The sequence below is a fragment of the Pyrus communis genome, chromosome 12, assembly GCF_963583255.1.
Source record: "Pyrus communis chromosome 12, drPyrComm1.1, whole genome shotgun sequence".
NCBI classification, from domain to species: domain Eukaryota; kingdom Viridiplantae; phylum Streptophyta; class Magnoliopsida; order Rosales; family Rosaceae; genus Pyrus; species Pyrus communis.
The window spans coordinates 383,377-410,711 of NC_084814.1; the positions used below are offsets into that span (position 1 = coordinate 383,377).

Genomic DNA, 27,335 nt, shown 5'->3' on the forward strand with positions numbered 1-27,335 from the left:
CTACAATTAGATTTGAAGCTATTTTATCTTCTTTTTTTTTTTTTTTTTTTTTTGTCAATTTAAATCGTGAGGCTTGCATGTGATATGCTTTGAAGAGTACATTTTGTAGTATTTAATAAGCTTAATGATAGTTAAAATTACAACGGTATTATATTTTAAATTTGTCACGCAAAAGTCTAGTGCTTAAATGACGAAAAATTGAATTAAATAGCTTCTAATATATTAGTAGAGATGAAATTGTTAATTTTATTAGAAGAAAACTTAAATTTTACTCAAATAATAATTTTGAGACACTTTAAATTTCGATTTGTTAGTCGTCCTTGTTCTAGAGGATTTCACTTGTATAAAGAGAAGCACCTTCCAGGTAAGAGCGGGAGGCCACCAAATACTACTTGATCGAAATCCTATATGGCGTGATCCTATTGGTGTGGTGATTTCATCGCCTTAAATCCTACGTGGCTTCCTTACTCGCGAAGATTAGTCCGAATTAGAACGCGTTTCCAACAGTTGTCCGTGTCGCTTGCTACCCTTTATAATTATCCCCTACGCTTTTACGTTTAGGAGTCCACCTCTAGGATTATCATTAGATTAGATATTTCAACTGCTTCCTTGTTTATGGAATTGGAAGCTGATGTTGGATTTCTGGATGAAATCGATTGGGATCTTTGGTTAGAGGACGCCTCTATTTCCAATGGATTGGATCATGTCTTTCAGTTGCCAAATCCACCCGTCACGGCGACCGCTTCAACGCCGCTGCCGCCATCATCATCCTCTTCGCCATCTTCAACGGTGGAGGAGCCTGACCCTCCCTCCAACCCATCCCCGGATTTGCTCGGCGCGATCGAGACCATTTTGATGAAAGACGACGATTTCGACGCCAACAAGGTTCCTTTGGCGGAATCGGGACCCGCTAACAACGAGTACTACGACCAATTTTTGGCAGATATACTCGTCAACTCGCCTTCCACTGACCGCGATTCCAACGCTTTCCCCGATTCCGACAAAGACAAATTCGACCGCTCGCCGCTCACAGATGACGCCGACGACGATCCTATCTCCAAGAAAAGGAGAAGGTACCTTTAATTTACTATGCCTGTTGTTATTGTTTATATCGGTAAATCTGACCTTTAGGGTTTTCTTAACTTGTGTCGAAGTAAAAATGGGAGAATTGCGTTTAAATTATAGAATGTGTGGTGTAATGCCGATAAAATATACGGATTGACTTATTCTTAATTTGTTGTTATTAAATTACTGTGTTTGTGTTAATTTATTGCATCTTTTCTGTTTTGTATGCTAAGTAAGTGAATCCTTTCAAGAGGATTAGGAGATAAGCAAGATTACTGGGTTGGAAAAAGAATAGGTTATTGGTTGAATTATAACTGTGTGTAGGTTAATTATGATAATAGCGTTGATAGTAGCGAATGTGGTTTGAAATTCCAGGCAGTTGAGAAACAAGGATGCGGCCGTGAGATCAAGGGAGAGGAGAAAGATGTATGTGAAGGATCTGGAGATTAAGAGCAAGTATTTTGAAGCTGAATGCAGGAGACTGGGGAATCTGCTCCAGTGCTGCTACGCGGAGAATCATGCTTTACGGTTGAGTTTGCAGATGAACAACACATATCAACATGGACATGGTGGTTTGGCCTCAAAGCAGGAGTCTGCTGTGCTCTTTTTGGAACTCCTGCTGTTGGGTTCCCTGCTTTGGTGCCTGGACATCATGTGCCTCCTTGCTCTGCCTCGAACTCTAATGACCCTGCTGTTACATCTACATCCACTGAAAAACGTGGACGTGGACGGAAACAAAGCTCTAGGAAGTGTGGGTCAAAGGCCAAGAGGGGGGTCGAGTAAGATGTTTCAACTCCGATCTTCTTCTAAAAGTAGGAGATGCAAATCGTCAAGGACAAAGATGAAACAGAGTGGGTTGCCTTGGTTCCTGAGTGTTTACGTGAACTCTACTCTCCCTCCTCTAATGTTAATAACTTAAGGTTGCTGGTTCGTTGGTTGGTTTATTTTATTTTGGTGTTATGGTCTTGTTTTGGTTGTAGTTATTACTATTTGAGATGCAGAGGGCCTTTTATCGAGTAGACTGTGTAAAACTAGCATCTATAATTAACGGGTTAAACTTTTGATATGGGAATCCTTCAACTATGCTTTCTTCATTTCTTGGTGATTGTATACAATGGTCATCGTAGCATCTATGATCTTTTTTTCTTTGGGGCTCCAGGCTAGTTTGTGATTTCGGAGGCAGATCTCCGCCAGAGGATTCCAGCCTGCGCTATGATTAATGGGTTATATTTTTAACGTGGAACTCCTTCAACTGTTGCGTTATAAAGAGCTCAATGGGTATCACGAAAGGCGCACAAACTCGCATCATAATTATAATAAACAGAATTAGTTCAAATGACTGCTTATATACGCAAAGATTTTCAACTCGTATGACAACACGAGCAAATCAACACTTACTTTTCGATTAGACAAACAACATGATCAACAAGAACGTGGTCAGATTAGAGCCAAGTCAAGTAAGAGACATGATATATCAGCAACTAAAGCCGCTTACAAAAAATCTCAATCACCGCCCATCATAGTGGTTAGATTTGGAGTTTCAGAAAATATCAATCTCAATTGTCCTGTATACTATTTCCAATTGACAAAGGCACCTCGCTCTCTAATTGTCTCCTTTTTCACTACAACTTCCACCCTTTTGATCCGTATTTTCCAGAGTAGCATTTTTCTCCGAGCTCTCAGAATCCTTTTCTTTCTCCAATTCTTTGGCAACCTCCTTCTCAGCTGCCTCCTCAGCCTTCAAAATGGGCAGATAGTAATCTGAATGAGCCTGCATACACTTCTTCAATGTTGCGGTGACCTCAAAGCACTTTTCAACAACATCCTCCTTTGTCTTCTCAGACTCCCTAACGCACTCTTCCCAAGCTATGAAACTCTCCTTGCACCCTCCCCCTTTCATGAACAAGCAAAAGCCACACTCTCCCTCCTCCTCTTCCTCTTCTTCCTCCATAACATTCTCTGATTGCCCTTCATCTTCCTCACGCTTCTCTTCTTCTAGGGTTTTGTTATCCAATTGGGGGTCTAAGGAATGTTTTCGATTTTGGTCGTCTGGGGTTTTAGAATCTGAATCGGCCATGTGGGGATTTGATGAGTTTGGTGGTGAGCCAGCCTTATGAGAATCAGTGGGAATCATTGAGTTGGGCGAGGACGGGTCAGGATTTTCTGTAGTGGACGACAAAACACTCCCCATGGCTCCTCAAAACCTCCTGAATGTAACGTCAACGGGATGATCAAAATTTGATGTCAACTATATACCTTAGTTAATAGAGCTAGAGTAATTGCATATTAGAAGCACAACAAAATAAAATCATGTTGAGAATTGATTATATTGTATTTGATTAAAGAAAAATAGCAGTGATTAAGGTGATACATGCATTCGACTTACAAGCAATACTATGTCAAAAAAAAAAAAAAAAATACAATCAACCCAGACAGGTACCATAAAAAGAATTTATTAGTCATTCCAAGAGTTTTCTCATTTACCTTCCCTCAAACAAAGGAACCAAATTACAAAAAGAATGCTATGTAAAGGAATTTAAAAAATGGCGATAAGAATGTAGTATCATGTAGGGTTTACATTAACAGAACATTAAAAACCTCATAGAGGACTCAGACTACTGAAACTACTTGAGACTGAAATATATCTCTCTTCACAAAGCATTACTAGATAAAAGTTAAGAATAAAAAAATACCAACCCTCCAACCAAGTTTTTTTATTTTCCGCCTGAGAACTAGCATTGCTTCTTCCTGAAGTACTTACAAGAGACATCAAAAATTCATTTACATTTTCCATTTCATTCTTTAAACACAAATATATCTTGGTGCGAAAAAGCAGCCATAATCCACTTTTATTTTCCAAGTTTTTGCATTTAGAGAAATATCAGTGCCCAGTTTTCTATTATTTTGTATGTTCCGTATGTAGAAAATCATTGTGGCTTTCTGCTCAAACCTTTTGGCCAAGCCTCCACTAAACAACAAAGACCAGCTACATATTGATTATGGCCAAGCAAATGACCAACCTTACATACTTTTATTTTCAAGTAACAATACATGAATACTCTTTCAGGCTTATTGTACAGATACGGCTCTCTTTTGTGAATCCACACAAATGCATGAGTGCAAAAAAGGGCTGTTTAATGAAGATTCAAATTGAGGAGTTGCATTTCAGCTGTTAGATGAGCTGTTTATACAGAGGCTATTGTGCATCTACATGATCCATATAAAATTCTAGTCGCTAGTTCATATACAATATGGATCATGTAGATGCATAATAGCCTCTGTATAAACAGCTCATCTAACAGCTGAAATGCAACTCCTCAACATAAATGCAACTCCTCTACATGATCCATATTGTATATGAACTAGCGACTAAAATTTGCAAGTCCTCAACATAAATCTTCATCAGAATGCCACCTTGTAAGTATAAGATTTAAGGACACACAGTTCAAGAATGTATTGTATAATATGATACCACATTAAACATACCTCAGCAAGGCTATGTATTGTTTAATCTAAAAACACAATTAAAATGAATCAATGTAAAACACAACCTGTCCGACCTGAGCTTTATACAATTACTTTTTTTCTTGGCTTAGATTGCGAGAATCACAAATACCGTTAACTGTTATTTCAATCGGTTCATGCCTTCCTAAAATTACATTTTCCTTGGCTTCATAGAACTTTCTACTTCTTAGAATAAAAATTGAACTTTCAAGTATTTGATCTGTGGAGTTCCATAAAATTCTACAAAGTTAAATTCTGCATAGCAATTATTAAGTATGTTGAATGACCGACTGCATAATGCAAGTACGCAATTAACATGAACGGATGAATGAGATTGAGAATAATAAGCCTTCAATCACAGAGATAAATTCAATGACAATTTCAATTTCAGACATATAACGAAAACAACAACATCAACAACACTACTAGGCGATCAAATAGAAGAAATAAAAAGCAGATGAGGAACTTACAGCAGTAAGCTCTCTGATTCGGTGGTCTTTGGGCAGCCACGCTTCGCGACGACGGACTTTGGCGGCACGGACGGCAGCTAAGGAAAAGGCGGTGATGGGTCTGATGAATAATACACGGAAAGAGAGAGGGTTTAAAGGCGGAGTCGCTGAAGGCAGTTAAAGCCCAAAGCGTGAGCGACACTCCAACGCCCTTTTTTCTGAGGAAATCGATCTTCCAAAACTATTAGCATTTTCACATTTTGTTTGTTTGTTAGAACTGGGCCTAAAGGCTTAACAACTCATTCTGAGTAATGAGGCCCAAAAACTTAAACCGGGCATTAAGGCCCACTCTACCTACTAGCGATTTTTATTGTTTATGGTGATTAACTACTGTTTACACTAAACAAAATCATTTATATCCTAAAATGAAATGTCAAGAAAGGACAGCAACAACATAAACGACTAAAAAAACCCAAAAGACAAAACAGAAAAAGGAAAATACATCAATGTTGTTGTTGCTGCAACTAGGGTTGTAAGTCAACTCGAAACAGTTTAAACTCGTACCGGGTTCAGCTCAATTAAGAAACAAACCCATATATTCGGCTTGAACAACTCAAAAATTTTACGAGACAACTAGAGATAAACTTGAGTTCGGCTCGGGCATTCATTATATTTGAAGGCCCAAGTCCAACTAATGTTATCGTTCTTAGGCGTGCGTGAGAGGGTGTTAGGTGGGAGATCCAGTGCGAGCGCGCACAGCATTGTTTTTCAGTTACAGGCGGTTTGGTAAGACAGCGGGCGGACTTGAATTTACTGGAATAGCCTTGACAGGATATTCATATCGAAAGTGCGCATAAAGATGCTTCCATTTTCCATCCTCCGGTCAATGTCCGGTCTGACCAAGATCTGTCATTTATCAAATTAGCCTCTCACCTTTCTCATATCGTATGTTTGCGCCCACAACTCCTCATCTTAATCTTCAAAGATTTTCTTCTTTCAATTTCGATCATTATATAACTAGTGCTGCAACACAACACGTGTTGGGACTTGGGGGGTCATCATAATAATATTATTATATAAAATCGTGCAAATCATGATAAAATTATATAAAAAGCTTTATGTTTTTTTAGTACATCGATATTTTTTAACATTAATGGGAGGGAGTGTTTGGTAAAACCACATAATGAGTAGTTTAATTTTGTACCGAATTCATCATTTATGAGATTCGAACCTAAAACATCTCACTTTTAGGTTAAAATAATATCATCAGACCGTAATATTTTATATTTTTTTAATTATATTCTAGAGTTTCCAACCCTAAAAATCAACCGACTATACCAATTTTACCACTTGGATAACCCCAACGGCTCCTTGTTACTTTCTCTATAATAATAAAGTATTGTTGCGTTGTGTTTGTAATACAATTCCTCATAACAAAAACCGTTGTGCAGCCTTTTGTATTAGAAAAGTAGATGAGGATTATGTCACCAGTATGCTTTTGTATTAGGAAAACAGATAAGATTATGTCACCAATAAAAACAAGATGCGATTGACGGTGTAAACTTGAATGGCATGCGAGAAATTGACAACCTAATTATTTAGGGAGATTAGTATATATAAAAACACATGATAAAAGATCTACGTATAATGTGACCTATGTATATGATGATAGAAAAGTTAATTTAACTTTTTCTCTCGTTTTTATATCTCTATAAATTTTATATTTTTGAATTTATTGGTTTGGGCAAAACCTTGTGCAATAGGGGGAAGGGTTGTTTTAGACAAAAATTTATGCATGTTTTTATATAATTGACACAAAACTCTTTAGGTCGCGTTTGGTATGTGGGATGAGACGGAACAGAGTGGGATGAGGCGTTCCCGTCCCATGTTTGGTACGCCTAAAACGAGTGGAATGCACTGTTCCACGAGACAAGTTTTGGATGATTTTTCGTTCCGCCTCCCCCCTGGAATGACTTGTTCCACGTCCGTGGGACACAAATTTTTAACATTTTAAGACAAAAATGCCCCTTATCTTTTTCAAAATTTACATCATCAATACAACAAACCACAAACACTACTTTAGTGATACTCTATCTGACTCATGCAAGTTGCTTACGTGTTGGGAGAAGGGATTGCAACGACAAGTCAAAAAGTATAGGGTATGTGGACATTTTTATCTCTCACACACTCCTCTCAATTTTCGGCCACTGGACCAAATGAATTGAAGAAGTTCAACAAACAAAAATTAATAAGACTGTGCGAGAGGTAAAAAGTGGAGGTGGGAAATAGCACAATGCAAAGTATAATTAGAGGTACATTTTAAAACCAAAATTGACCCTCCAATAAGAAGTCAAAGATCATGAAGAAAGTTCGATTCCACCATAAAACGAATTGACAATATGTAGAGTAATTCACTTACTTATAAGTCTATGCAAGCCCCTCATCCCATCATTGTGGGATTTGTTCTTTGAATATTCAAACATAAGGCATCTTTGAGCATTGAAGAGTTGATCAAGTGACAAATTTAATTAAAAAAAATTATATCGATAAAAGACCAAACAAGAAAGAAATTTATTCTTGATTTGATAATAATTATTCCGTGAATCATGCCTTACTATTTTTTCTTGGGGAATAAGCTTAAAATATTCAGTTGTTACAAAATCAGAGAAAGGAATGGACGAGAATTATGATAGAAGAAAGTTGGGGCAAATCAGTCGATCAGAAAACACAGCTGATGGCAAGGCCGTAATAAAAGAAAAATAGCAGGGGAATTTGGAGTTAAAAACGGGGAGAGCAGATGTGAAAGGTTTCGGGTTGGTAGTATCGCCAATGGCCGGGCCCTTTTGGCGCTCTATAAAAGCCGTCTTTTGAAGACCCGTCATCACCTTCACCGCAGTAGTTTTGCTTTACACCAAACACCACACCCACCAAATTCTCTCTCTCTCTCTCTCTCTCTCTCTCCAAATCGACCGGCGCCATGGATTCCGACTACGGCATTCCCAGAGAGCTCTCTGATCTTCAGAAACACCGATCCCAATACCAACCCGAGCTTCCTCCTTGCCTTCAGGTCCCTCCCCTCTCTCTCTCTCTCTCTCTCTCTCTCTCTATATATATATATTTAAATACCTCGATTCTGTCGTTATTACTTTTAATTTTCTAGTTCTGGATCTAGTTACAGTTGGATCTATTTTGGCAGGATTGAATCGAGCTGAATTGATTTGTTTTGGTTATTATTGATTATATTGTGTTTTTGCAGATTTGGTATTTGTTACTTACATTGCCTGCTCAGTAACTGTTGCAGATTTGCTACTGTTTCTTTGAATTTTTGGTAGCATGGTTTTTTGATACAGTAGTAGCATGATTTAGTCTTAGAGTTTCTATCCATCATGCGATTACACATAAGAATCATGTCCATGGCGTTACCGTGCTACCTCACTCTAAATATCTGAATGTTTGACTTAAGTTTAATACTGTTTGACTTGATATACTATAAGAACGGACTTTTTAAGTGTATTTCCTATGCAACTCTGATTGATTAGAGTATTTCCGTTCATAATTGTTTAGATTTCCGCGGTTGATCGACTATGTTTTAATGGGGTGACTGGTGAATCCATCTCTTACTCCCCGACAGTTGAGATTTTTACTAATGGTCATGTTTGTTTGTTATACATTGTCATCTCGCAGGGAGCTACCGTGAGGGTTGAATTTGGTGATACAACCACATCTTTAGATCCCACCGATTCCAACACCATCAGTCGCTACTTTCCCCACACTTACGGTCAGCCTTTGGCTCACTTTCTCAGGGCAACTGCCAAAGTCCCTGGTGCTCAGGTTATTACTGAGCATCCCCCTGTTAGGTATGCACGTATGTTGCAATTATAACCAGTTGTGTAATAATTATACTACTTCCCACCCCATTGGTGGCGGTGTTTGAGTTATTTCAACGATATAAATGGAATTAAATATTTTTAAGTATTGCTAAAGTATTCAATTTCTTCTATTTGAACAGGGTGGGAGTTGTCTTTTGTGGGAGACAATCACCTGGAGGACATAATGTCATATGGGGTCTTCACAACGCTCTAAAAGTTCACAACCCTAACAATACCTTACTTGGGTTTTTGGGTACACACTTCTTTCGTTTTGGTCATTGTATCTAGATTTTCTGTTGTTTGCATTGGGTTATTGTTTTGTGTATGTGTAAAGTGATTTGATTAGTTGTTGTTGATTTTTCTGGAATCTTGTGTTTCTCACTCATTAAGGAAGTTGACATTTACTTATGACACACTTTTATCTGTTAACAGGGGGTTCTGAAGGTTTGTTTGCACAAAAAACTCTTGAGATAACAGATCAAATTCTTGCAACCTACAAAAACCAAGGTAGGTAGTGATAGGAAGATAATTTCCCGTGTGGAGGAATACTTTTTTTATTGTTAAAACTTGTGAGTTGTGATATGATTTCGCTTTACCAGGTGGTTATGATTTGCTGGGAAGGACAAAAGACCAAATTAGAACAGTTGAGCAAGTCAACGCTACACTTACCGCATGCAAGGATTTGAAATTGGATGGCCTTGTCATTATTGGAGGTAATTGATGCTTATGATTTTGGTAGTTTTTTTTTCTACGAACAACAGGATATTCTACATTAAACTACGGGGAGGGGGATACGAACACGAGACCTCGAATGCAAGGGCGAATGCTTTTAACCAACTGAGCTACAAGCCACTTGCCTTATGATTTTGGTAGTTGGTTGATGTGCTTTTAATTGCATAAATTAATTCTTAAGTTGGTTTTCTTGAAGGTGTGACATCAAATACCGATGCCGCCCAGCTTGCAGAGACATTTGCGGAAGCAAAATGCTCAACAAAGGTACTTTTCACAAGATATTTTGTATCGTTACTTAATTGTTTACTGAGGTTCTTTTTGTATGTTGCAATGTAGTTGTAGTTTATATTTTACTCTTGTATTGTAGCTGTCGACATCCACCTTATGTAAGTTATAGATATGTGGTACCGCAATATTGATTGAATTTTTTTAATTTTTGCAGGTGGTTGGTGTTCCTGTCACTTTGAATGGAGATCTTAAGAACCAGTTCGTCGAAGCAAATGTTGGTTTTGATACAATATGTAAGGTACAAGTCAAATTATTCTGACCCTTAATATCTGCAAGAGAAAGGGACTCTTTTGGGGGATGGGGGAGCTTTATCAGCTTCCTGTTACCATCATCTTTATGTTTTTTTGGTGGGTCTTTTTAAGTTACTTTAAAAGTGAATGTTTGTTATTTATTATTAGACTCCATGTTTTTTCCTCAGTATTTGTGTAACACTGGTCGATTCCTTTCCAATTGAAAAAGAAAGACTGTTTGAATTTTTTTAGCTGGTCATAGAATAACCATGTAGTCTTGTTTGGGTTTTTGTACATTGTTGCACATAGTTATATGAATTGAATTTTATAATCTCTCCTTTACTCAGGTGAATTCCCAATTAATCAGCAATATGTGCACTGATGCTCTTTCTGCAGAGAAGGTAATGTACGTGAATTGATGTAATTTGCTTCTTCTGAGTGAACTTGTCATTCCCTAGTCTCTGTTATGTTCTTTTATTATATTATTTTAGTTCTGTGCACCACAACTTTCTTTATGCTGACCTCCTGTGGCTCTCTTTTTCTAGTATTATTATTTCATTCGACTCATGGGCCGGAAGGCATCACATGTTGCATTGGAGTGCACCCTCCAGTCCCATCCGAATTTGGTCAGCATTCGTTGTCCACGGCTGATTTAATCTAAATGTCATTAAAATCCTGTACCTTTCCTGAGTTATTTTTTTCAATATTAAATTATATGTTTTTTGCAGGTTATTCTTGGTGAGGAGGTGGCGGCATCAAAGCTAACTCTTTTTGACATTGCAACACAAATTTGTGATGCAGTGGAAGCCCGTGCAGCACAAGGTTCGAAATAAGTTCAGTTGCTTTCTTGTCATTGTGGGGTTTTATGTCTCTGTGCTCCTGTCCTAACTCATTTTCATCTTGTTCAGACAAGAATCATGGTGTCATCCTTTTACCTGAAGGACTCATAGAAAGCATTCCTGAGGTGTATGCCCTCTTGAAGGTAACTCGTGCAAATTTTTTTCCTCTCCCCCACACGTGACAACTTTCCAATGACGTTTTTCTTTCTTTGTGTTTTATTCAAGAATCATTATACCATTAGGTGATGCATTTGATTTCCATTCACTGGAAAAGCAATTTTTTTTCCCATGGTTATTCCTTGTAATATTGGCCTTAGTTTATAACTTTATATGCTCATGCTGGAGTCTTTTTCCTTGCAGGAAATTCATGGTTTGCACAGGCAAGGAGTATCTGCCGATAAAATTTGTACTCAACTTTCACCTTGGGCATCTGCGTTGTTTGAATTCTTGCCACCATTCATCAAGAAACAGGTTACAGCTCTGCTGCTTGTCCTGAGGTTTCCAGAAAAAAAGAAAAGAAAAGTTGTCTAGACACTTTTATGGCTGTCATTTAGTTGATCTCGGTCAATAATAGGGTCCAATTTTTTATTTTTTTGTTGCAGCTACTACTTTTGCCTGAATCAGATGACTCTGCGCAACTATCCCAGGTAATTGGCTGCATATTTACCCATATTTTCTTAATGGAATTACTCATCTATAGATACTTGATCTCCTTTTTTTTTTTTTTTTTTTTTTCTTTTCTCATGTACAGATTGAGACAGAGAAACTTCTTGCACATCTTGTGGAGGGGGAAATGAATAAGCGTCAGGTATGATCTCTCTCTCTCTCTCTCTCTCTCTCTCTCTCTCTCTCTGTGAGAAAACCAACAGGACCTGTATTTCATTTACATTTGTTCCTGATAACAGTTTTTGTATGTGCATGTCCAGATCTTGGTGATGTGACTGATGTATATTTGTATTTTCTGTCTTTGTTCTCTATATAGGCAGAAAGTTTTTAGTAGATTGAGTTAAGAAAGTTCTATGTGTTTATTCACTAACTTTTATTGCTTATGTGTTTGGTTATTTGAGCAGAAAGAGGGCACATACAAGGGGAAGAAATTTAATGCTATATGCCACTTCTTCGGTTATCAGGCTCGGGGGTCTTTACCATCAAAGTTCGATTGTGACTATGCTTATGTATGTTACTGTCTAGGATGCTTCGTCTCCTCAGCCTTTATTCTATTATTATGCTTCTTTTTAATGTGATTAATGCCCTTGCAGGTTCTAGGGCACATTGGCTACCATATTCTCGCAGCTGGTTTGAATGGTTACATGGCAACTATAACTAACTTGAGGAATCCTGCGAATAAGTGGCGTTGTGGTGCTGCTCCACTTACCGTACGAATTTCTTTTTCTATAATGCGGTTTTTTTTTTTTAATTTTCATATTATGGTTCCTTGGGGTGTTTTATTGATTTGGGGCATTGACTCCTCTGACTGGATTTGATTGACATTGTTAGGCAATGATGACCGTTAAGCGTTGGGCTCAAAATCCTGGGACTGCTTCAATTGGAAAACCAGCTATTCATCCCGCTACTGTAGATTTGAAAGGCAAAGCATATGAGTAAGTCACAATCTGGGTCTTGTTTATATCAAACTCAAAATGTTAATCTGAGAATGAATAGTCATCTCTGATTCCACTGTGCCTTTTGACTTTGGTTGCAGGTTGTTGAGGCAAAATGCTACAAAATTCCTGCTTGATGATATCTACAGAAACCCAGGGCCTCTGCAGTTTGATGGTCCTGGTGCCGATTCTAAGGCTGTATCACTATGTGTTGAAGACCAGGATTACATGGGGCGTATCAAGAAACTGCAGGAGTATCTTGACAAGGTACTCAAAATGATACACACTCTTGTCTCTCGGTGCTGTTTTCTTTGTTTTAACAAGCCGGGAACACGGCCCGGTACACTGTCATAATACAATTGGTTGGAAACTTGACTGGGTCATGTTCCCGACACACTGAAAAATCTCTTGTTTTACACATACACGTTGGGAAATTATAGTGAATCTTGTGAGAATGCTAGTCTCATATAGTTGAAAATCTGCATGAGAGGATGGATAAGCAGACCTCGTGTTACATTTTAAGCATGAATGCTGTTAAATTTGGTCGGCCTGGATTGTATTGCATTCATGACTTTAGTTCTCATGGTTTCCTTGTCTTGTCTTGCTGCAGGTTCGAACCATTGTAAAGCCTGGGTGCTCGCAAGAGGTTCTGAAAGCAGCTTTGAGTGTGATGGCGTCTGTGACAGAAGTCCTCTCGGTTATGTCCTCGTCTCCTATCAATGGCCAATCGACCCTTTGATTGTATACTTAGTGTTCAATAGACCTTTACTGGTGCTGATAACTATTGTACGCTGAATTCTAAATTTCTTCGGTATCGTCATGTCTAGTGTTTTTTGGCCTAGTATGCGGAAGTGTAGGTTCCCAACCGTGGAATTACTGGAATAATCAGGTTTTGTTTTTGCTTTCGACGCAACTTTGTTTTCTGTAAAATAAGTACTGAGGATTGTACTTTTGAAAATTTCGAACGGATGAAATGATGTTTGTGAGTCACTAAGGTTTCTTTTGGGTTCAGCTCTTTCTTAATATTATTGCACTACATTGATGACAGTTAGCTCCACTCCCACTTGGAAAAGTATATTATTTTGTGCTCGTGTCACGTTGACACCAGTTTCATGTTCTTTCTTTAGCCTTAGAGACACATACTTCACTTGGTATACTTGACAGTGTACAAGTTAAGTAGTTGATATTTCGAGACACGCTGGCAAAGGTGGTGGACGTTCCTCCTCCGCCAGCTTAACCTTGTCTGCAACCGGGCCAACAAACCCGCAAATTTACACACAAAAAACGTAAGAAGAAACGCCCAATGTCTTCGTATTCTTCTTAAAAAGAATGTTTTGATTCACATACCAACACGTACTTTCCCCTACTACCATCAAATTCCACACTTTCTAGGTACACTTCACATCAACTTCAAAATCCGTTTGTTGCTAGCACAAAATATCATTTAAGCAAAAATATATCTAATGATGCTTGTTACTAGCGCTACGATGGAGTAGTAGTATGGCCCTTGTTTTAGATTCAACTCTTTTAAATGACGACTTGGTTGCTAAAGAAGAAAAGTTGCAATGCTCATGTTATCAAAACAAAAATAATGAATACTTTCAACATTATATCATACATATTCCTGTTCTCCTCAATTTTACTGTTCAAAGAAACAACGGTCACTTACAGTTGGATCACAATTTACTTGGACCATAAGGTCTAGAAAAAAAGGGACTAATCTCGTATATCCCAAATACTTTTACTCTCTTAATCCAAACATTCTCATATCCAAAATAGGATAAAATTGTGTCAAAAGCAAGAGTGATACATCACGTGTCGTTATATAAGTGGAGAGTATCTCACCAGTTACATAGTGACACTTGGTGTATTGTGTACCTCATCTTGTGTTTCGGACACATTGAAAAATCTATCCCAAAATCGGAAGTGAAAGAAAGTTTGGTGGCAGGATGTGCCTTGGGGATTCTTGCCGGATCCTCTTTGTGAGGATCTCGGGGATTCTCAAATCACATCAGCTCATCGTACATCGTGCGGTCAGAAATTATTGTAAATTTTTTTATTTAAAATTGAATATAAACAGTACATGACGAAAATTGATCGCATAATATACAATGAACGGATATGATTGGAGGACTCCAGATATCCAACGAGGATCCTCTCTCCAAGATGTGCGATTTGGATTCCCTCTTGAGCCCAAGGAGAGGATCCTCCTGACCAAGACATATGGGCTGTTGGATTTTCATACAACGACTATAATTATTATAACTTTAAAAGAATCTTTTGTTTGTAACCGTTAGATAAAAATCTAATGATCCACATATCTTGATCAGGAGGATCCTCTCTTTAAGCTCAGAAGAGGATCCAAATCCCAGGATGTGGGCATGTAATGTAATGCAAGGCAGCCAGCTAATCAAGTAGACCGCAGTCCTGCGTATCATTAGATTATTACCAACCACTGCACAAGAAAAAGAAACTTCCATCTTCCTCTTTAACACCCGAAACTGTCCTCTCCGAATTGAGAAAAACTCGTGTTAAAACCCTCCAACTCAAACCCCCGAAATTCCCTCTATCTCAAACTCAACAGACTGTCGGACACTCAACCGAAACTGCAAAGCTCTCTACTTTGTTTCATCTCACATTTCCATCAAAAATGCAAAACCCTAAATTAAGAAACTTGAATATCAGCTGCGGTGTTCTGGTCCTTTGAAGCTCGCCTGCAACTGCGACTTCCCACATCCTCCTCCTGTTGCTTAGTGAAGCTCTCTCTCTCTCTCTCTCTCTCTCTCTCTCCGGTCAGTTACTTCGCTTTCTCTCTCTTCCACTACCCCTGTAGGCTGTAGATGTAGACTGCCAGTGGGTTTTAATTTTGACGTAATTAGTTGAAGAAGATATCCAAATTACTGGAGAAATTAGAGACTAGATAAATTGTGTTCAGCGATGGACTCTGAGCCTCTCAACATTGACTCTGACAACCAAGTGGCGGAATTTGGCGAAGAAGATGACGCCGCCACCGCCCTCCACTTACAACACACTGATCATAGCTATGATATTTTCGATGATCACTTGGTTCAACCCTCTAATTCTCCTAGGTCTCGTGATGATTTCCCTAATGGGGATGGGGACCCCAGTCTCGAACCCTATGAGGGCATGGAATTCGACTCTGAACAGGCCTCCCGCATTTTCTATAACTCTTATGCCCGTCGAGTTGGTTTCAGCACCCGCGTCAGCGTCTACCAGCGCTCCCGTCGCGATGGCTCCATCATATGCCGCCAAATTGTCTGCTCCCGTGAAGGCTTTCGCCGCGACGGTGGTGAAAATAGGTCCAAGCGCCAGCGTACGGTTACTAGAGTTGGTTGTAAAGCACAGATGACCGTCAAGAAACAGACTTCAGGACGATGGGCTGTTTCAAAGCTGGTAAAGGAACATAACCATGAGCTTGTGCCTCCGGATAGGGTGCATTGTCTCCGTTCGCATAGGCATGTCTCTGGTCCTGCTCGAAGCCTGATTGATACCCTTCAAGCGGCTGGCATGGGTCCTAGTGGAGTGATGTCTGTGCTTATCAAGGAGTCAGGTGGAATTAATAACGTTGGTTTCACAAAAGTTGATTGCCAGAACTATATGAGTAGCAGCAGGCAGAGAACTCTTGGGAGTGGGGGTCAGGTCGTTTTTGACTATTTGAAGCGAATGCAGGTCGAGGATCCTGATTTCTTTTGTGCTGTCCAGGGTGATTTTGAAAACTCGACGGGAAACATTTTCTGGGCTGATGCAAATTCGAGAATGAATTATGACTACTTTGGAGACACTGTAACATTTGACACAACTTATAGGACAAACCGATACCGTGTCCCATTTGCCCCTTTTACCGGGTGGAATCATCACGGACAGCCTGTTTTATTTGGATGTGCATTACTCCTTAATGAGTCAGAGTCCTCATTTGTTTGGCTCTTCCAGACTTGGCTAGCTGCAATGTCTAGCCGCTATCCTGTCTCACTCACAACAGACCAGGATAGAATCATTCGAGCTGCTGTTGTGCATGTGTTCCCCAGAACTCGCCACCGGTTTTGTAAATGGAACGTATTCAGAGAAGCTCAGGAGAAATTGTCCGACATATACCACTCACACCCCACTTTTGAAGCTGAATTGCTGAAGTGCATCAATGTGACAGAGACAATTGAGGAATTTGAGTCATGTTGGGAGTCCTTAGTTCAAAGATATGATCTTGGGGATAATGAGTGGCTTCAGTCAATATACAATGCTCGGCAACAATGGGTGCCAGTTTTTCTCCAGGATACATTTTTTGGTGAGATGTCAGCAACCCAAGGAAGTGATAATATAAACTCATATTTTGATGGCTATATAAACGCATCAACTAGCATTCAGGTGCTGATAAAGCAGTATGAAAAAGCAATTGCCACTCGCCATGAAAGGGAAGTAAAGGCAGATTATGATACAATGAACAGCTCTCCAATTCTGAGGACGCCATCTCCAATGGAAAAACAAGCTGCCAAACTTTATACAAGGATAATATTCATGAAATTCCAAGAGGAATTAGTCGAGACGCTTGCTTATCCTGCAACCGTGGTTGATGATACAGGATCAGAAACCATGTATCGGGTGGCAAAATTTGGGGAAGACCACAAGATGCACTCTGTTAAGTTCAATGTTTTTGAGAAGAAAGCCCGTTGCAGCTGCCAATTGTTTGAGTTTTCAGGCATTATATGTAGGCACATATTAGCAGTCTTCCGAGTAACCAATGTTCTTACACTTCCATCACACTATATATTAAAACGTTGGACAAAAAATGCCAAAAGTGGAGTTGTATGGGATGAGAACACTCTTGGATTGCCGAATGATTCTCAAGATTCCACTGCTGCTCGGTATGATAATCTACGCAGGGAAGCAATCAAATATGTAGAAGAAGGGGCTGAATCTGTGCATGTTTATAATGTGGCAATGGACGCTCTTCACGAAGCTGTAAATGAGGTTGCTGCAGCAAAGAAGCATGGTCTTGCAATTGTCCAGAATACCCCAGTAAATTGCAGTCAGAAACTTCAGTCTTGTACCATGGTAAGTTATTTTCCTGGAAGTCGGAAGAGGGTTCTGTTTGCTGGGTCTCTGCATTGTAAAACTTTGTTGTTTGTTTTCAAAACATAATTATGTACTCAATGTTCTGTGTATCTCTTCAGTATAGATCCTTACTCTTTTTCTTTTGATGCAGGTCTTTTCTCGAAAAAAAATCTGAAATGATATCTGAGATATCATTTTAAATTTGCATTTTGTTTTTTTTTTTTGTAGAAGATAAATTGGGATATTTAAAATATACTAGGAAGTAGTTTTTTGTTTCTAAAGCAGAAGCGTAGACTACGTTTCATGCACATATTAATTTGATAGGAATTGAGTGAAACTTTGAGGGGAATTGGGTCATTGGTTTTTGGTAGATTTTTAGTTTAAAAAGCATACAGACCGAAAAAGGAAAAGGTTCTAAAGCACGGATGCCCTTTTTTTCTTTCTTTTTTAGATTTTGGGTATTTGTTTTTGTATAGACTTTTGGATGGTATACTCTGTCTTTTGATTAGTGATACTGAATGGTTTTGGAAATTGTTCCCACTTCCAAGTCCAAAATTCTTCACACAATTCTACATTACCTACCTCCTCTTGTTGTTTCTTGCATTTGATTTTGTTTGTTGCTTTCTTCTAGCCTTGCACATAGTACATACGCGTCTTTTTCAACTGATTATTGTCCCTTCTTTTGAATGTTGTAGGACCAGGACAAGAAAATTGAAAGGTTGGCAGCTGAGTTGGAAATTTCAAGTCAGCAATGTGAAGCATACAGAGAAAAGCTACTTGCCGTTTTGAAAGATATGGAAGAGCAGAAGTTAAAGATATCAGTAAATGTTCAGAATGTAAGGCTAAACTTAAAAATTTAGAAACCTTTACATTCATGTATACTAGAAAAACAGGTGGAAGAGGGAGTTGGCATTCTTCACCGTTGCACGCATCATGTTTAGTTGCTGGGTAGTGGTAGATTGGTATGTAGGGGATGTGGGAACATGGTATTTTTTTTGTTTGTTTTGTTTTCCTTCCCCATGATAGAGCTAGTAGTTGTAATGTTACATATGTAGAGTTTTAACTGTAGGTAGTGTTTATGTAGTGGATGGGGAAACAAATGTTGATGTTTTTCCTTTTGTATTGTATTGTGTATATAAAGGTTTTGGTAGAATAACTTTGGTGTTCTCTCCTCAATGACAATTTTTTTTTTTTTTTTTTTTTTTGTTGTTTTTGGTTTTCCACATATCATAAAATAAGTGGATGGACATGAAAAAAAAATATTTATCATTACCTCCACTTATATTATGATATATGTGAAGCACCGCTTGAATACCTGATGCCCGAGAAAAATCTCTCCTCCGCTATCCCTTGAATGTGGCATGTAATAAGAGGGCATGCTGGTCCAGGTCAATGTCTTTTGTCAAAAGGGAGGGGGGTCCTCACAACTATTTGACTATTTTCTCCTTATTCACTCTTGTTTATTTTTGGCTATTGGAATGAATAAACCAAATGAGAATTGATGGACATACAAGTAAGAACGAGCAGAAAGAGAAAATAGAAGTGTGAAAATCAGTTATGTTGTCAATTAAAGAGTTTAAAATTCATTGAGATTGATGGAGTTTTAGTGGACATCCATAGAATTAATGTGGTTTTGAGTGTATTCCTCCAAAATCTCAGGCTGAGAGACCAAAATTTATTAAGATTTAAATACAATGAGAAATGCTTAGAAGACTCTCAAAGTGAGACTCTTTATGGACTTCCTGCCACCTTATAATTTAACATTAATTTTCATATCAACATTATAAATATTGTGTCAAACACATGAGGTGCCAAAATCCGTGGAGAGTCCCACTTTTAAGAGTTGATGGCAGAGTCTGTGGAGAGTCTCACTTTTAAGAGAGTCTTCTTAGCATTTCTCAGTAACTTATGTTTGTATATATGTATTTATAGTTTTAAGTACACATGGCACACTGGGGAATGGGACTGCGACGAAAAAAAAGAAGGCTTCAATGTAATATGGGAACACAAGAGTCCATTTTATCTATGCCCTTGTTTCCTGAGAAGGCTGAGAATCAATTGCAAGTAAATGTGGAGTTTGAAGAGTGCTAGGAAGTCATCTTCTTGGTTCTTGGCCTCCGAGTGTTCACCTCTCTCCCACTCATAGATTTACAAAATTTCCATCCAAACATTCTCATATTTATCACCTAAACTTAACGTGCGCCACTTGAGGTTGAGAGGGGTAGATGAGTCGTCGCCCTATAAATATTGGCAAATAAAACTTACTCGAGAAAAAATTGAGTTTTGGTGAGGCGAAAAGTTGCATCTACTTTCAATTAAGGAAAAATCAAGATCGTGGCAAACACCATAATTAATTTGTACATAATTTCTCATGTGACGATGAGGAATAATTAACTATTTATAGAAAGTCAAAGGCATAGTCGACTGAAATAAAAGTTATGGCGTAATTTGATTAAGGAGGTACAAGTTTAGAGAATAAATCGACGAAAAGCTGAACTACATACGAGAACGAATGTCCGTATAAATAAGATGTACTGTAATATTGGGCCGCCGAATTGGGCTTTGTGTGGAGAGAGAATGGTCCAAATATAGAATGGGAGGAAACAGGTAGAACTGTAGAAGCCCCGGAAAGGCAAAAGGTGTGACTCGGACAATTTGAATTTCGAAATGAGTTGCCCGTTGAACCAAACATCTGAACTTTCCGTCAATACCCTTCTGCTTAACGGGTATATAACTTAGACGCTCTGCCCTCCCCCCTTTGTCATTTGAACCATTTGAAATCAGCAACCAGCAAATCAAGAAACAAGAGAGAGAAATGGAGATGATCGGAGGAGCGGCGAATAAAGGAGCATCGGCGATGGAGGCGTTCGAGAAGCTGGAGAAGGTGGGAGAAGGGACTTACGGGAAGGTGTACAGAGCGAGAGAGAAGGCGACTGGGAAGATCGTGGCCCTCAAGAAAACTCGCCTCCACGAGGACGAGGAAGGCGTCCCTCCCACCACTCTCCGCGAAGTCTCCATTCTCCGCATGCTCTCCAGAGACCCCCACATCGTCAAGTTCGTTTCCTCTCTCTTTCTCTCTCTTTAATTCTACAAATTAGGGTTTGATGTCTTTCTTGTATTTACGGAAATGAAATCTTCAATTGATTGATTTGGGTTTTCTTCTTTACTGTAAAGTCGATTGATTTGGTTGGTTAATTGTGAATTAACAAAACCCTGAACCCCAATTCCATAACAGGCTGATGGATGTGAAACAAGGGCAGAACAAGGAGGGAAAGACTGTACTCTACTTGGTGTTTGAGTACATGGACACTGATCTCAAGAAATTCATCCGCACCTTCCGTCAATCTGGAGACCACATTCCGTCCCCCACCGTTAAGGTCTGCTCCTTAATTTTCTTTTCCCCCAAATGTTTATTCCCAATCAACTTAATCACACATGAAATTATGGTAATTGAAATGGTGATTTATGATGATTCAGAGCCTGATGTTCCAACTCTGCAAAGGTGTTGCCTTTTGCCATGGTCACGGAATTTTGCACAGGTGACCCTTTGTCAATCAACTCCCAAACCACATGATGTTTCTTATCTTTTCTTTGTGGTTTGTTTCTCCGTTTGAGTTTTCTTTTAAGTTGGGTTGATTTGTTTTGCCATTTACGCAGGGATCTTAAGCCTCACAATCTTCTGATGGACCGCAAGTCTATGATGCTTAAAATTGCAGACCTTGGACTTGCTAGAGCTTTTACTGTGCCACTCAAGAAGTATACTCATGAGGTAGTTAATGTGTTCGCTTTTGGTTACAAGTTATCTTGTTGCTTTTGACAGTAGCTAATGAATTTGTGCAATTACGGCTGCAGATATTGACCCTCTGGTATAGGGCTCCAGAAGTTCTTCTGGGAGCTACACATTACTCAACTGCAGTGGATATTTGGTCTGTTGGCTGTATATTTGGTACTCATCTGTTCCTTATTTGATTTTACTGTTTGAATCTTTAAATTTATGCCATTGTTTTAACAGTCTATTAAATTGTTTCTGAATTGTAGCTGAACTTGTCACGAAGCAAGCACTCTTCCCTGGGGACTCTGAACTGCAGCAGCTCCTACATATATTCAGGTTCACTAATATTATTTCCACTTCCCCATTACCGAAATTGTGCCAATTACTTGTATAAATGTCAATTAGCCTAGTTCCTTTGCTTATGGATCTTTGATGCAGGTTGTTGGGCACTCCAAATGAGGTGGTGTGGCCAGGTGTAAGCAAGCTCAAGGACTGGCACGAGTACCCCCAGTGGAGTCCCCAAAGTTTGTCGAAGGCTGTTCCCAATTTGGACGAGATGGGGCTGGATTTGTTGTTGGTACGCCAGCTTTTGCTTTACTTGATTTTTGGTACTTTATAGAGTGTTCTGCTAATCTACATGGTGATGAATACTAGTTCTAAATATGTTGTTTATGCTTGCAGCAAATGTTGCAGTACGATCCTGCAAAACGCATTTCAGCAAAGACAGCCATGGAGCACCCTTACTTTGATGGTTTGAACAAGGATTCTCTCTGAAGAAGCACGATGAAGCATTTGCGGATCGGGATGGCTAGCAGAGAAGCGCTCTGTAATACTAAAGTTTATTTGCTTTCCTCAAGCGCATATTTGGAGTTGTGCTAAATCTTTAGGATGGCTAACTAGTAGACTAAAGGATTCTGTGTGGTGTGGTGTTTACAATTTGCAAGTAGCTTTCCTCAAGCATATTTCTATTCGGCTAGGACATTGATGTAACGTTTTGCTTTAATGAAAACTCACGTTTTGCTGTACGGTTTTACATTCGGGCCACTAAGCTTTGCCAAATGAAAACCCACGGGCTCCTGCTCCGATCAATTGACCAGTCATTGTACCTGCCCTATGAACAAACATTGACAATAAATGTTTGTTTGGAAAGATGTAAAAAGCACATTTGTTAGGAAAATAGTGACTGCTGACCGCAAATTGTGTTGCTAAAATTGGGGAAACACCCTCCAGAAATATGTGCTGCCGATTGCACCAATCTTACCTATGCCTTCCCAAGTTCCCATGGCATGGCAATGACTTTCGGATGACATGCCCGATCACATGCCAAGACATGCCTACGTGTAAAAGTTTACAAGCATTTCTTTGACAATAGCTTTGAAAATTAAACCACAATTTCATCGTTCATGATTTATAAAAGGAATAACATTACAAGCTACAAACTGTCCGCGTCTGAACACGTACCACATCAATTTCTTCTGGTCAAGCATATTTGCAGCTGCAACTTACAATTGATTTGGCAGAGTGGATTACACATTACAGGACCAAAAAGTGCCCTTGTTTACAGTTTTGCCAAGTAGTATTTCTTCTGACAAATTGCCTACACTTGTATTAGAAAGAACTCATGTCAAATTTTGATTCACAGTCGCGTCACAATCCACATGAAGGCGGCGGACCAGAATGTAAGTGACAGTGACGCGAAAGCATAAGCCCACAGCATGATAACTGAACATTCATTCTCTCCTGCTCCGAATAATTGCGTCATTGTTCCTGCCATATTTTAAAGGATCAATAAACAATACTTGGTTACGAAATACAGTGAGTGAGCAACTTCTGATTGCACTTTTTTGTTGCTAAACAACAGGAGCAAGCGTACCTATGTTCATCGCAGGTGGGAGTGAAAACTGAAGCAGAAGAACAAACAGATATAATGGATCAGAGTGCACCAACCCAAATTTCAGTGCCCCTTTAATAACCAATATGCCTATAAGAGGCAGGGCAACAAAACGAACAACTATGATGCCAACAACAAGAGATTTCTGAATCCCTGACCCTCTCAAACCTGAAACAACAATGTGAAGTAAGTCCTAAAGTAAACCAACAATTATGTACAACACTAATATAATTGTATGAGTTATTACCCTTAAGCAGGTTTCCTCCTATTATCAAAGTGAGAGCTGGGATGGCTCCGTCTCTGTAATCATGAAGAACAAGTCTCTTTAAATGATGCTGAGTGAACAAAATAAAAATGATACAAACACTTTGTATAAAGAACATGCTCGTCTTTTGAGCCGAAATTCAAAAACCATTTGGTCTGAACATGTTTTAAAGTTGGGATTAACACCAGACAAGTATTCTACTTTTATGCTAATTAAGAACCAAATTATTCATACGGATATGTACAACTATAAGACCAAGCATGGTTGTTATCTTCCCTAGTATGTAACTGTATTAAGTACGAGAAGCTAGATTAGTTGCCAATAAGTGCATAGATCATGGATAAACCATTAAGGTTAGATACAGTTCAGGCATAAATTTTATACCCCAACAAATAAGCAGTATCTTGAATCACCCGTAGAGGAGCACCATCTCCTATCAGTAATTTTTGAATCTGAGGAATGACTCCGATTGCAAAACCAACAATCTACACCAGGAAAAGATTAAGTTTGCCCAATTTTTCAATAAAATTGCGCTGAATCTGGATAAAAGTGCCGAAAGGACATACCGCTCCAATAGTTGAAGGGGCAAATATTGTTTTCAGATTGATCTTTTCAAACACCATCACTATACGTTGCTTTAGTTTACCTGAAGTTGTCACCTGCCATGGAAAACAACAAAGATATGCAGTGTAAGAAATTGAAAAGAAACAGGGCAACCTTCTCTTGTTAGAGATGTCCGGCATGTTACATTGTGAGATTGCGAATCTGGATCATACATTCAAATGACATTCATTTGATTAGTCGTCTGGATTGACAGTCTAACACTAAAACATTTCTACGTATTTCAGAGAAAACGACATTTTCTCAATAAACAAATGTTAATATAGATTTGTTGGAAATACTTAAACAAAGCATCAAATTGAATGAGTATCATTGTAGTTTAATGGAGTTAGCAACCTTTGGTTTTTCTTCAGGCACAGCAGTGTATGGCAGTGAATATTGATCCCCATTTTCCTCAACTATGACATATTCCTTTGAAGAAAGCAGCGGCTCAGTGCAACTTACTTGGTCGGATGTAGGGGACCTTTCCGTGGACTGATTAGAATCTTGGGTGCCCCTTGTTGAAGATATCCGCACAATATTATATACATAGGACCACAAATAAACGGCTCCTATCTGAAGCATGAACACAATTGCATTACAAAAAGCAAAGATAGGAATCCCCGACAGCTGAACAAGGTAGCTACATTGTAAAGAAGAGAAACAGTGGCTAGAATTCAAGAGGAAAATTGAAGGACAGAAGAAAATGTGTTCAGAAAAATGTATTCTACACAGCAAGCAGGCGCGCACAAACACCATTTAAGAAGTGGCCCTGGCCGTTTGGGGTAGTACAATTTGTATGTATAATTGTATATGTTCTACACATGAGATGAAACGTATGATGATATCAACGATTAAAATCATGAGTTCGAATCGCAGTAACTGCGCCTTTTCAACTTGAATGAGACGATTGGATTGTAACTTGTTTGCAGCAGCTTCCCAACCCATTCTTAATTCGAATCGTAGAAAGCTAGATAAAGGAATATTTCAATAAAACCCAAAATATTAGAACAAGACGAAGAGGGAATATGTACCGCCATTGAGAGCGAAGCATAAGCCATAGCATATGTGTGACAGACATCAGGAGCTCCAAACGGGCTCCCTTTTTCTTTACAGACTGCTGGGACTATAATGAGGAGCAAGTTACCCAAATTTCCTGTTAAGTGTTAACATCAGCATCTCTAAAGATTGATAAAACGCGAAACTGAGTATTTATCAGCTGTGATTTAGAATTAGAAATGAGATTAAGTTCAAATCTGTGTTAGACAGTGAGGGTGGAGTGTTGAATTACCTGCAGCACAGCAACCCAAGACAAGGCCTCGCAGATGGGCAGGAGGCCTTGTTAATTGGATGAGAATCCATCCGAGCACGGAACCAATTATAAACGTGATGAGGATATTCACTGGCATGAACCACCTGTACACATAATAATTATTACAACATGAACATGATTATACATACATATATGTATATATGTATGTATGTAGATCGAACAAAGTAATTAGAACTCACATTTTAACCATGCTTTCATATGTAATTGTCTTCGCAAGGTTGGAGCCCACCAGAGCAGGACTGAACACATAAAATACGACCTGTCCGTTCGTTCGTTGGTTCACAAAACGCAAATACCAGTAAGAAAACAGTCCAACACAAGAGAAATAAATTAATTGAATGAAGAAGCGGTGTAGTGTTATTAACTTACAGTGTTTAAGTTCTTTCTAGTAACTTCCCCCAAAATATCGACACGATCAAGAGCAAGATAAGAGCCGAGTGCTGTTATCAAAAGCACTTTCAACACCGGAATTGAGGCAGTCACGAACAGCTGCAGAAGTTCCATCCCTTTCTTTTATCAATTATTTTAAATTATTATTAGCTCGTCTTCACCTCCCCTCTGCCACCTCTGCTTCGGCAAATGTAATGACAAACCAAACAGAAAACAAAGAGACAATCAAAATGCTAGTTTTTGGCAGAGGAATAAACAACATATACACATATATATATATATATATATGTATGTATGTATGTATGTATATGATACTAATAAGAGAGAATTAGAGAAAAATGGGGAGGTTTTTAAGATGTGGGATCGAACCTCCGGATTCGTATTAAATAGTAGTATTATGGCATGTGCCAAACGAGGCCCAAGCTCAGAATGAATTGCTTTTGTTTTGCTTTCATGAAAACAGAGGAGAGGAGGGGAAGAGGAAAAACATTAAAAGCTTATGCATTTATGCAGCAATTATAATTGTAGTCGCGTGTCTGAGCTGGGTCGACCCGATGCAGATGGGATGTCAGGATGGCGCTGAAATAAACGGTTTAATCAACACACGTCTCGTCTGGCGTCTGCGTTTCTGTCTTTTTCAGCTTCACATTTTCCTCGCCATATTGGTGACTACAATTGGCCCATCGCAATCACTGCTCTTTTATTATGTCATGTCCCAAAGGAGAGACAGAAAACCACAGTTCGTTGCAACCACATGTTTGCAACCGCATGTGCGCAGTTAATTCTCATAAGACATATTCATTTCTTCTTCATCATCAGTATTACATTTTACAGCGAATCACCATATCATTTATTTTAACCCGTATAATGGACTGTTTGATCCTCATGAAAATAGATGATTAAGTGATAAGGATGCAACTTGAGTTGGATCAACCCGAATCTGACCATATTATTGACAAATTTTTACCGTGTATAAAGTTTATAAAACAAATGCCAAACTGCTTTACACCGAAAAAGTGCTAAACTGCTTGTCAAAGACCAGTGGGATAAATCAGATGAACTTTACAAAAAAAAAAAAAAAAAAAAAAAAAAAAAAGCATTTGGTCAAGGCCAGGGCAGCATAAATCCTTTGGTGAATGGCATAAAAAAGTTAAATTTGTCTACTAACACAAGCATTTAAAGACTTTTTTTTTTTTTTTTAATACAATTTTGGTTTTAATTTTCATTTTTGTCTTAAAAATAGAAGAGCGAAAAAGTGGATATAAAAGAGTGAAGGAAGAGTGTTTGCAATGTTGTAAAACAAATGTCAAACAAAATGTATACAAAATACTAAAAATCAAAAACTACTTTAAGTTATTTTTATTTTCAAGATCTTATTTTGGGAAGGTGATTTTCACTTTTATTAGCATGTCACGCTCAGAACACGGGTACATATGCCAT

The 27,335-nt window shown here is 38.7% G+C and overlaps 6 protein-coding genes across 6 annotated transcripts; 4 read left to right on the plus strand and 2 right to left on the minus strand.

The window, feature by feature from the left end:
• Window positions 1–537: 537 nt before the first annotated feature.
• LOC137710835 (bZIP transcription factor 50) lies at window positions 538–2,159 on the plus strand. Its single transcript, XM_068449971.1, has 2 exons — window positions 538–1,073; window positions 1,441–2,159. The coding sequence occupies exons 1-2, from the start codon at window positions 616–618 to the stop codon at window positions 1,982–1,984; spliced, it is 1,002 nt and encodes a 333-aa protein (XP_068306072.1). The 5' UTR covers window positions 538–615; the 3' UTR covers window positions 1,985–2,159.
• Window positions 2,160–2,369: 210 nt separating this feature from the next.
• LOC137710836 (uncharacterized) lies at window positions 2,370–5,221 on the minus strand. Its single transcript, XM_068449973.1, has 2 exons — window positions 5,040–5,221; window positions 2,370–3,272 (listed from the first exon to the last, which is right to left on the minus strand). The coding sequence occupies exon 2, from the start codon at window positions 3,254–3,256 to the stop codon at window positions 2,669–2,671; it is 588 nt and encodes a 195-aa protein (XP_068306074.1). The 5' UTR covers window positions 3,257–3,272; window positions 5,040–5,221; the 3' UTR covers window positions 2,370–2,668.
• A 2,676-nt stretch (window positions 5,222–7,897) lies between these two features.
• Window positions 7,898–13,567, plus strand: LOC137709885 (pyrophosphate--fructose 6-phosphate 1-phosphotransferase subunit alpha). Its single transcript, XM_068448865.1, has 19 exons — window positions 7,898–8,085; window positions 8,703–8,875; window positions 9,028–9,140; window positions 9,320–9,394; window positions 9,487–9,600; window positions 9,816–9,883; window positions 10,062–10,145; window positions 10,485–10,538; window positions 10,683–10,763; window positions 10,866–10,959; window positions 11,046–11,119; window positions 11,337–11,447; window positions 11,579–11,623; window positions 11,728–11,784; window positions 12,047–12,151; window positions 12,236–12,352; window positions 12,474–12,577; window positions 12,679–12,844; window positions 13,188–13,567. The coding sequence occupies exons 1-19, from the start codon at window positions 7,996–7,998 to the stop codon at window positions 13,314–13,316; spliced, it is 1,854 nt and encodes a 617-aa protein (XP_068304966.1). The 5' UTR covers window positions 7,898–7,995; the 3' UTR covers window positions 13,317–13,567.
• A 1,815-nt stretch (window positions 13,568–15,382) lies between these two features.
• LOC137711346 (protein FAR1-RELATED SEQUENCE 5-like) lies at window positions 15,383–18,699 on the plus strand. Its single transcript, XM_068450573.1, has 2 exons — window positions 15,383–17,644; window positions 18,340–18,699. The coding sequence occupies exons 1-2, from the start codon at window positions 15,515–15,517 to the stop codon at window positions 18,502–18,504; spliced, it is 2,295 nt and encodes a 764-aa protein (XP_068306674.1). The 5' UTR covers window positions 15,383–15,514; the 3' UTR covers window positions 18,505–18,699.
• Window positions 18,700–20,328: 1,629 nt separating this feature from the next.
• LOC137710471 (cyclin-dependent kinase B2-2) lies at window positions 20,329–22,651 on the plus strand. The gene is made up of 8 exons (XM_068449499.1): window positions 20,329–20,698; window positions 20,880–21,021; window positions 21,122–21,183; window positions 21,302–21,413; window positions 21,497–21,590; window positions 21,683–21,752; window positions 21,855–21,993; window positions 22,098–22,651. The coding sequence occupies exons 1-8, from the start codon at window positions 20,460–20,462 to the stop codon at window positions 22,188–22,190; spliced, it is 951 nt and encodes a 316-aa protein (XP_068305600.1). The 5' UTR covers window positions 20,329–20,459; the 3' UTR covers window positions 22,191–22,651.
• A 146-nt stretch (window positions 22,652–22,797) lies between these two features.
• Window positions 22,798–26,429, minus strand: LOC137710470 (protein PIN-LIKES 3-like). Its single transcript, XM_068449498.1, has 11 exons — window positions 26,265–26,429; window positions 25,875–26,072; window positions 25,685–25,764; window positions 25,464–25,588; window positions 25,207–25,328; window positions 24,530–24,748; window positions 24,139–24,231; window positions 23,957–24,057; window positions 23,555–23,607; window positions 23,290–23,475; window positions 22,798–23,183 (listed from the first exon to the last, which is right to left on the minus strand). The coding sequence occupies exons 2-11, from the start codon at window positions 26,007–26,009 to the stop codon at window positions 23,053–23,055; spliced, it is 1,245 nt and encodes a 414-aa protein (XP_068305599.1). The 5' UTR covers window positions 26,010–26,072; window positions 26,265–26,429; the 3' UTR covers window positions 22,798–23,052.
• Between the last annotated feature and the right edge of the window lie 906 nt (window positions 26,430–27,335).

Excerpts from the sequence above, each read along its gene's own strand:
- LOC137709885 (XM_068448865.1), top strand. The coding sequence starts at position 7,996 with ATGGATTCCGACTACGGCATTCCCAGAGAGCTCTCTGATCTTCAGAAA. Across the intron at positions 11,624-11,727 it reads ACTCTGCGCAACTATCCCAG|ATTGAGACAGAGAAACTTCT; the intron begins GTAATTGGCTGC and ends TCTCATGTACAG. Across the intron at positions 12,353-12,473 it reads GTGGTGCTGCTCCACTTACC|GCAATGATGACCGTTAAGCG; the intron begins GTACGAATTTCT and ends TGACATTGTTAG.
- LOC137710471 (XM_068449499.1), top strand. The coding sequence starts at position 20,460 with ATGGAGATGATCGGAGGAGCGGCGAATAAAGGAGCATCGGCGATGGAG. Across the intron at positions 21,184-21,301 it reads GGTCACGGAATTTTGCACAG|GGATCTTAAGCCTCACAATC; the intron begins GTGACCCTTTGT and ends CCATTTACGCAG. Across the intron at positions 21,591-21,682 it reads GTCTGTTGGCTGTATATTTG|CTGAACTTGTCACGAAGCAA; the intron begins GTACTCATCTGT and ends TCTGAATTGTAG.
- LOC137710836 (XM_068449973.1), bottom strand. The coding sequence starts at position 3,256 with ATGGGGAGTGTTTTGTCGTCCACTACAGAAAATCCTGACCCGTCCTCG.
- LOC137710470 (XM_068449498.1), bottom strand. The coding sequence starts at position 26,009 with ATGGAACTTCTGCAGCTGTTCGTGACTGCCTCAATTCCGGTGTTGAAA. Across the intron at positions 24,749-25,206 it reads ATGCTTCGCTCTCAATGGCG|ATAGGAGCCGTTTATTTGTG; the intron begins GTACATATTCCC and ends TTCATGCTTCAG. Across the intron at positions 24,232-24,529 it reads TGCCTGAAGAAAAACCAAAG|GTGACAACTTCAGGTAAACT; the intron begins GTTGCTAACTCC and ends TTTCCATGGCAG.
- LOC137710835 (XM_068449971.1), top strand. The coding sequence starts at position 616 with ATGGAATTGGAAGCTGATGTTGGATTTCTGGATGAAATCGATTGGGAT. Across the intron at positions 1,074-1,440 it reads ATCTCCAAGAAAAGGAGAAG|GCAGTTGAGAAACAAGGATG; the intron begins GTACCTTTAATT and ends TTGAAATTCCAG.
- LOC137711346 (XM_068450573.1), top strand. The coding sequence starts at position 15,515 with ATGGACTCTGAGCCTCTCAACATTGACTCTGACAACCAAGTGGCGGAA. Across the intron at positions 17,645-18,339 it reads AACTTCAGTCTTGTACCATG|GACCAGGACAAGAAAATTGA; the intron begins GTAAGTTATTTT and ends TGAATGTTGTAG.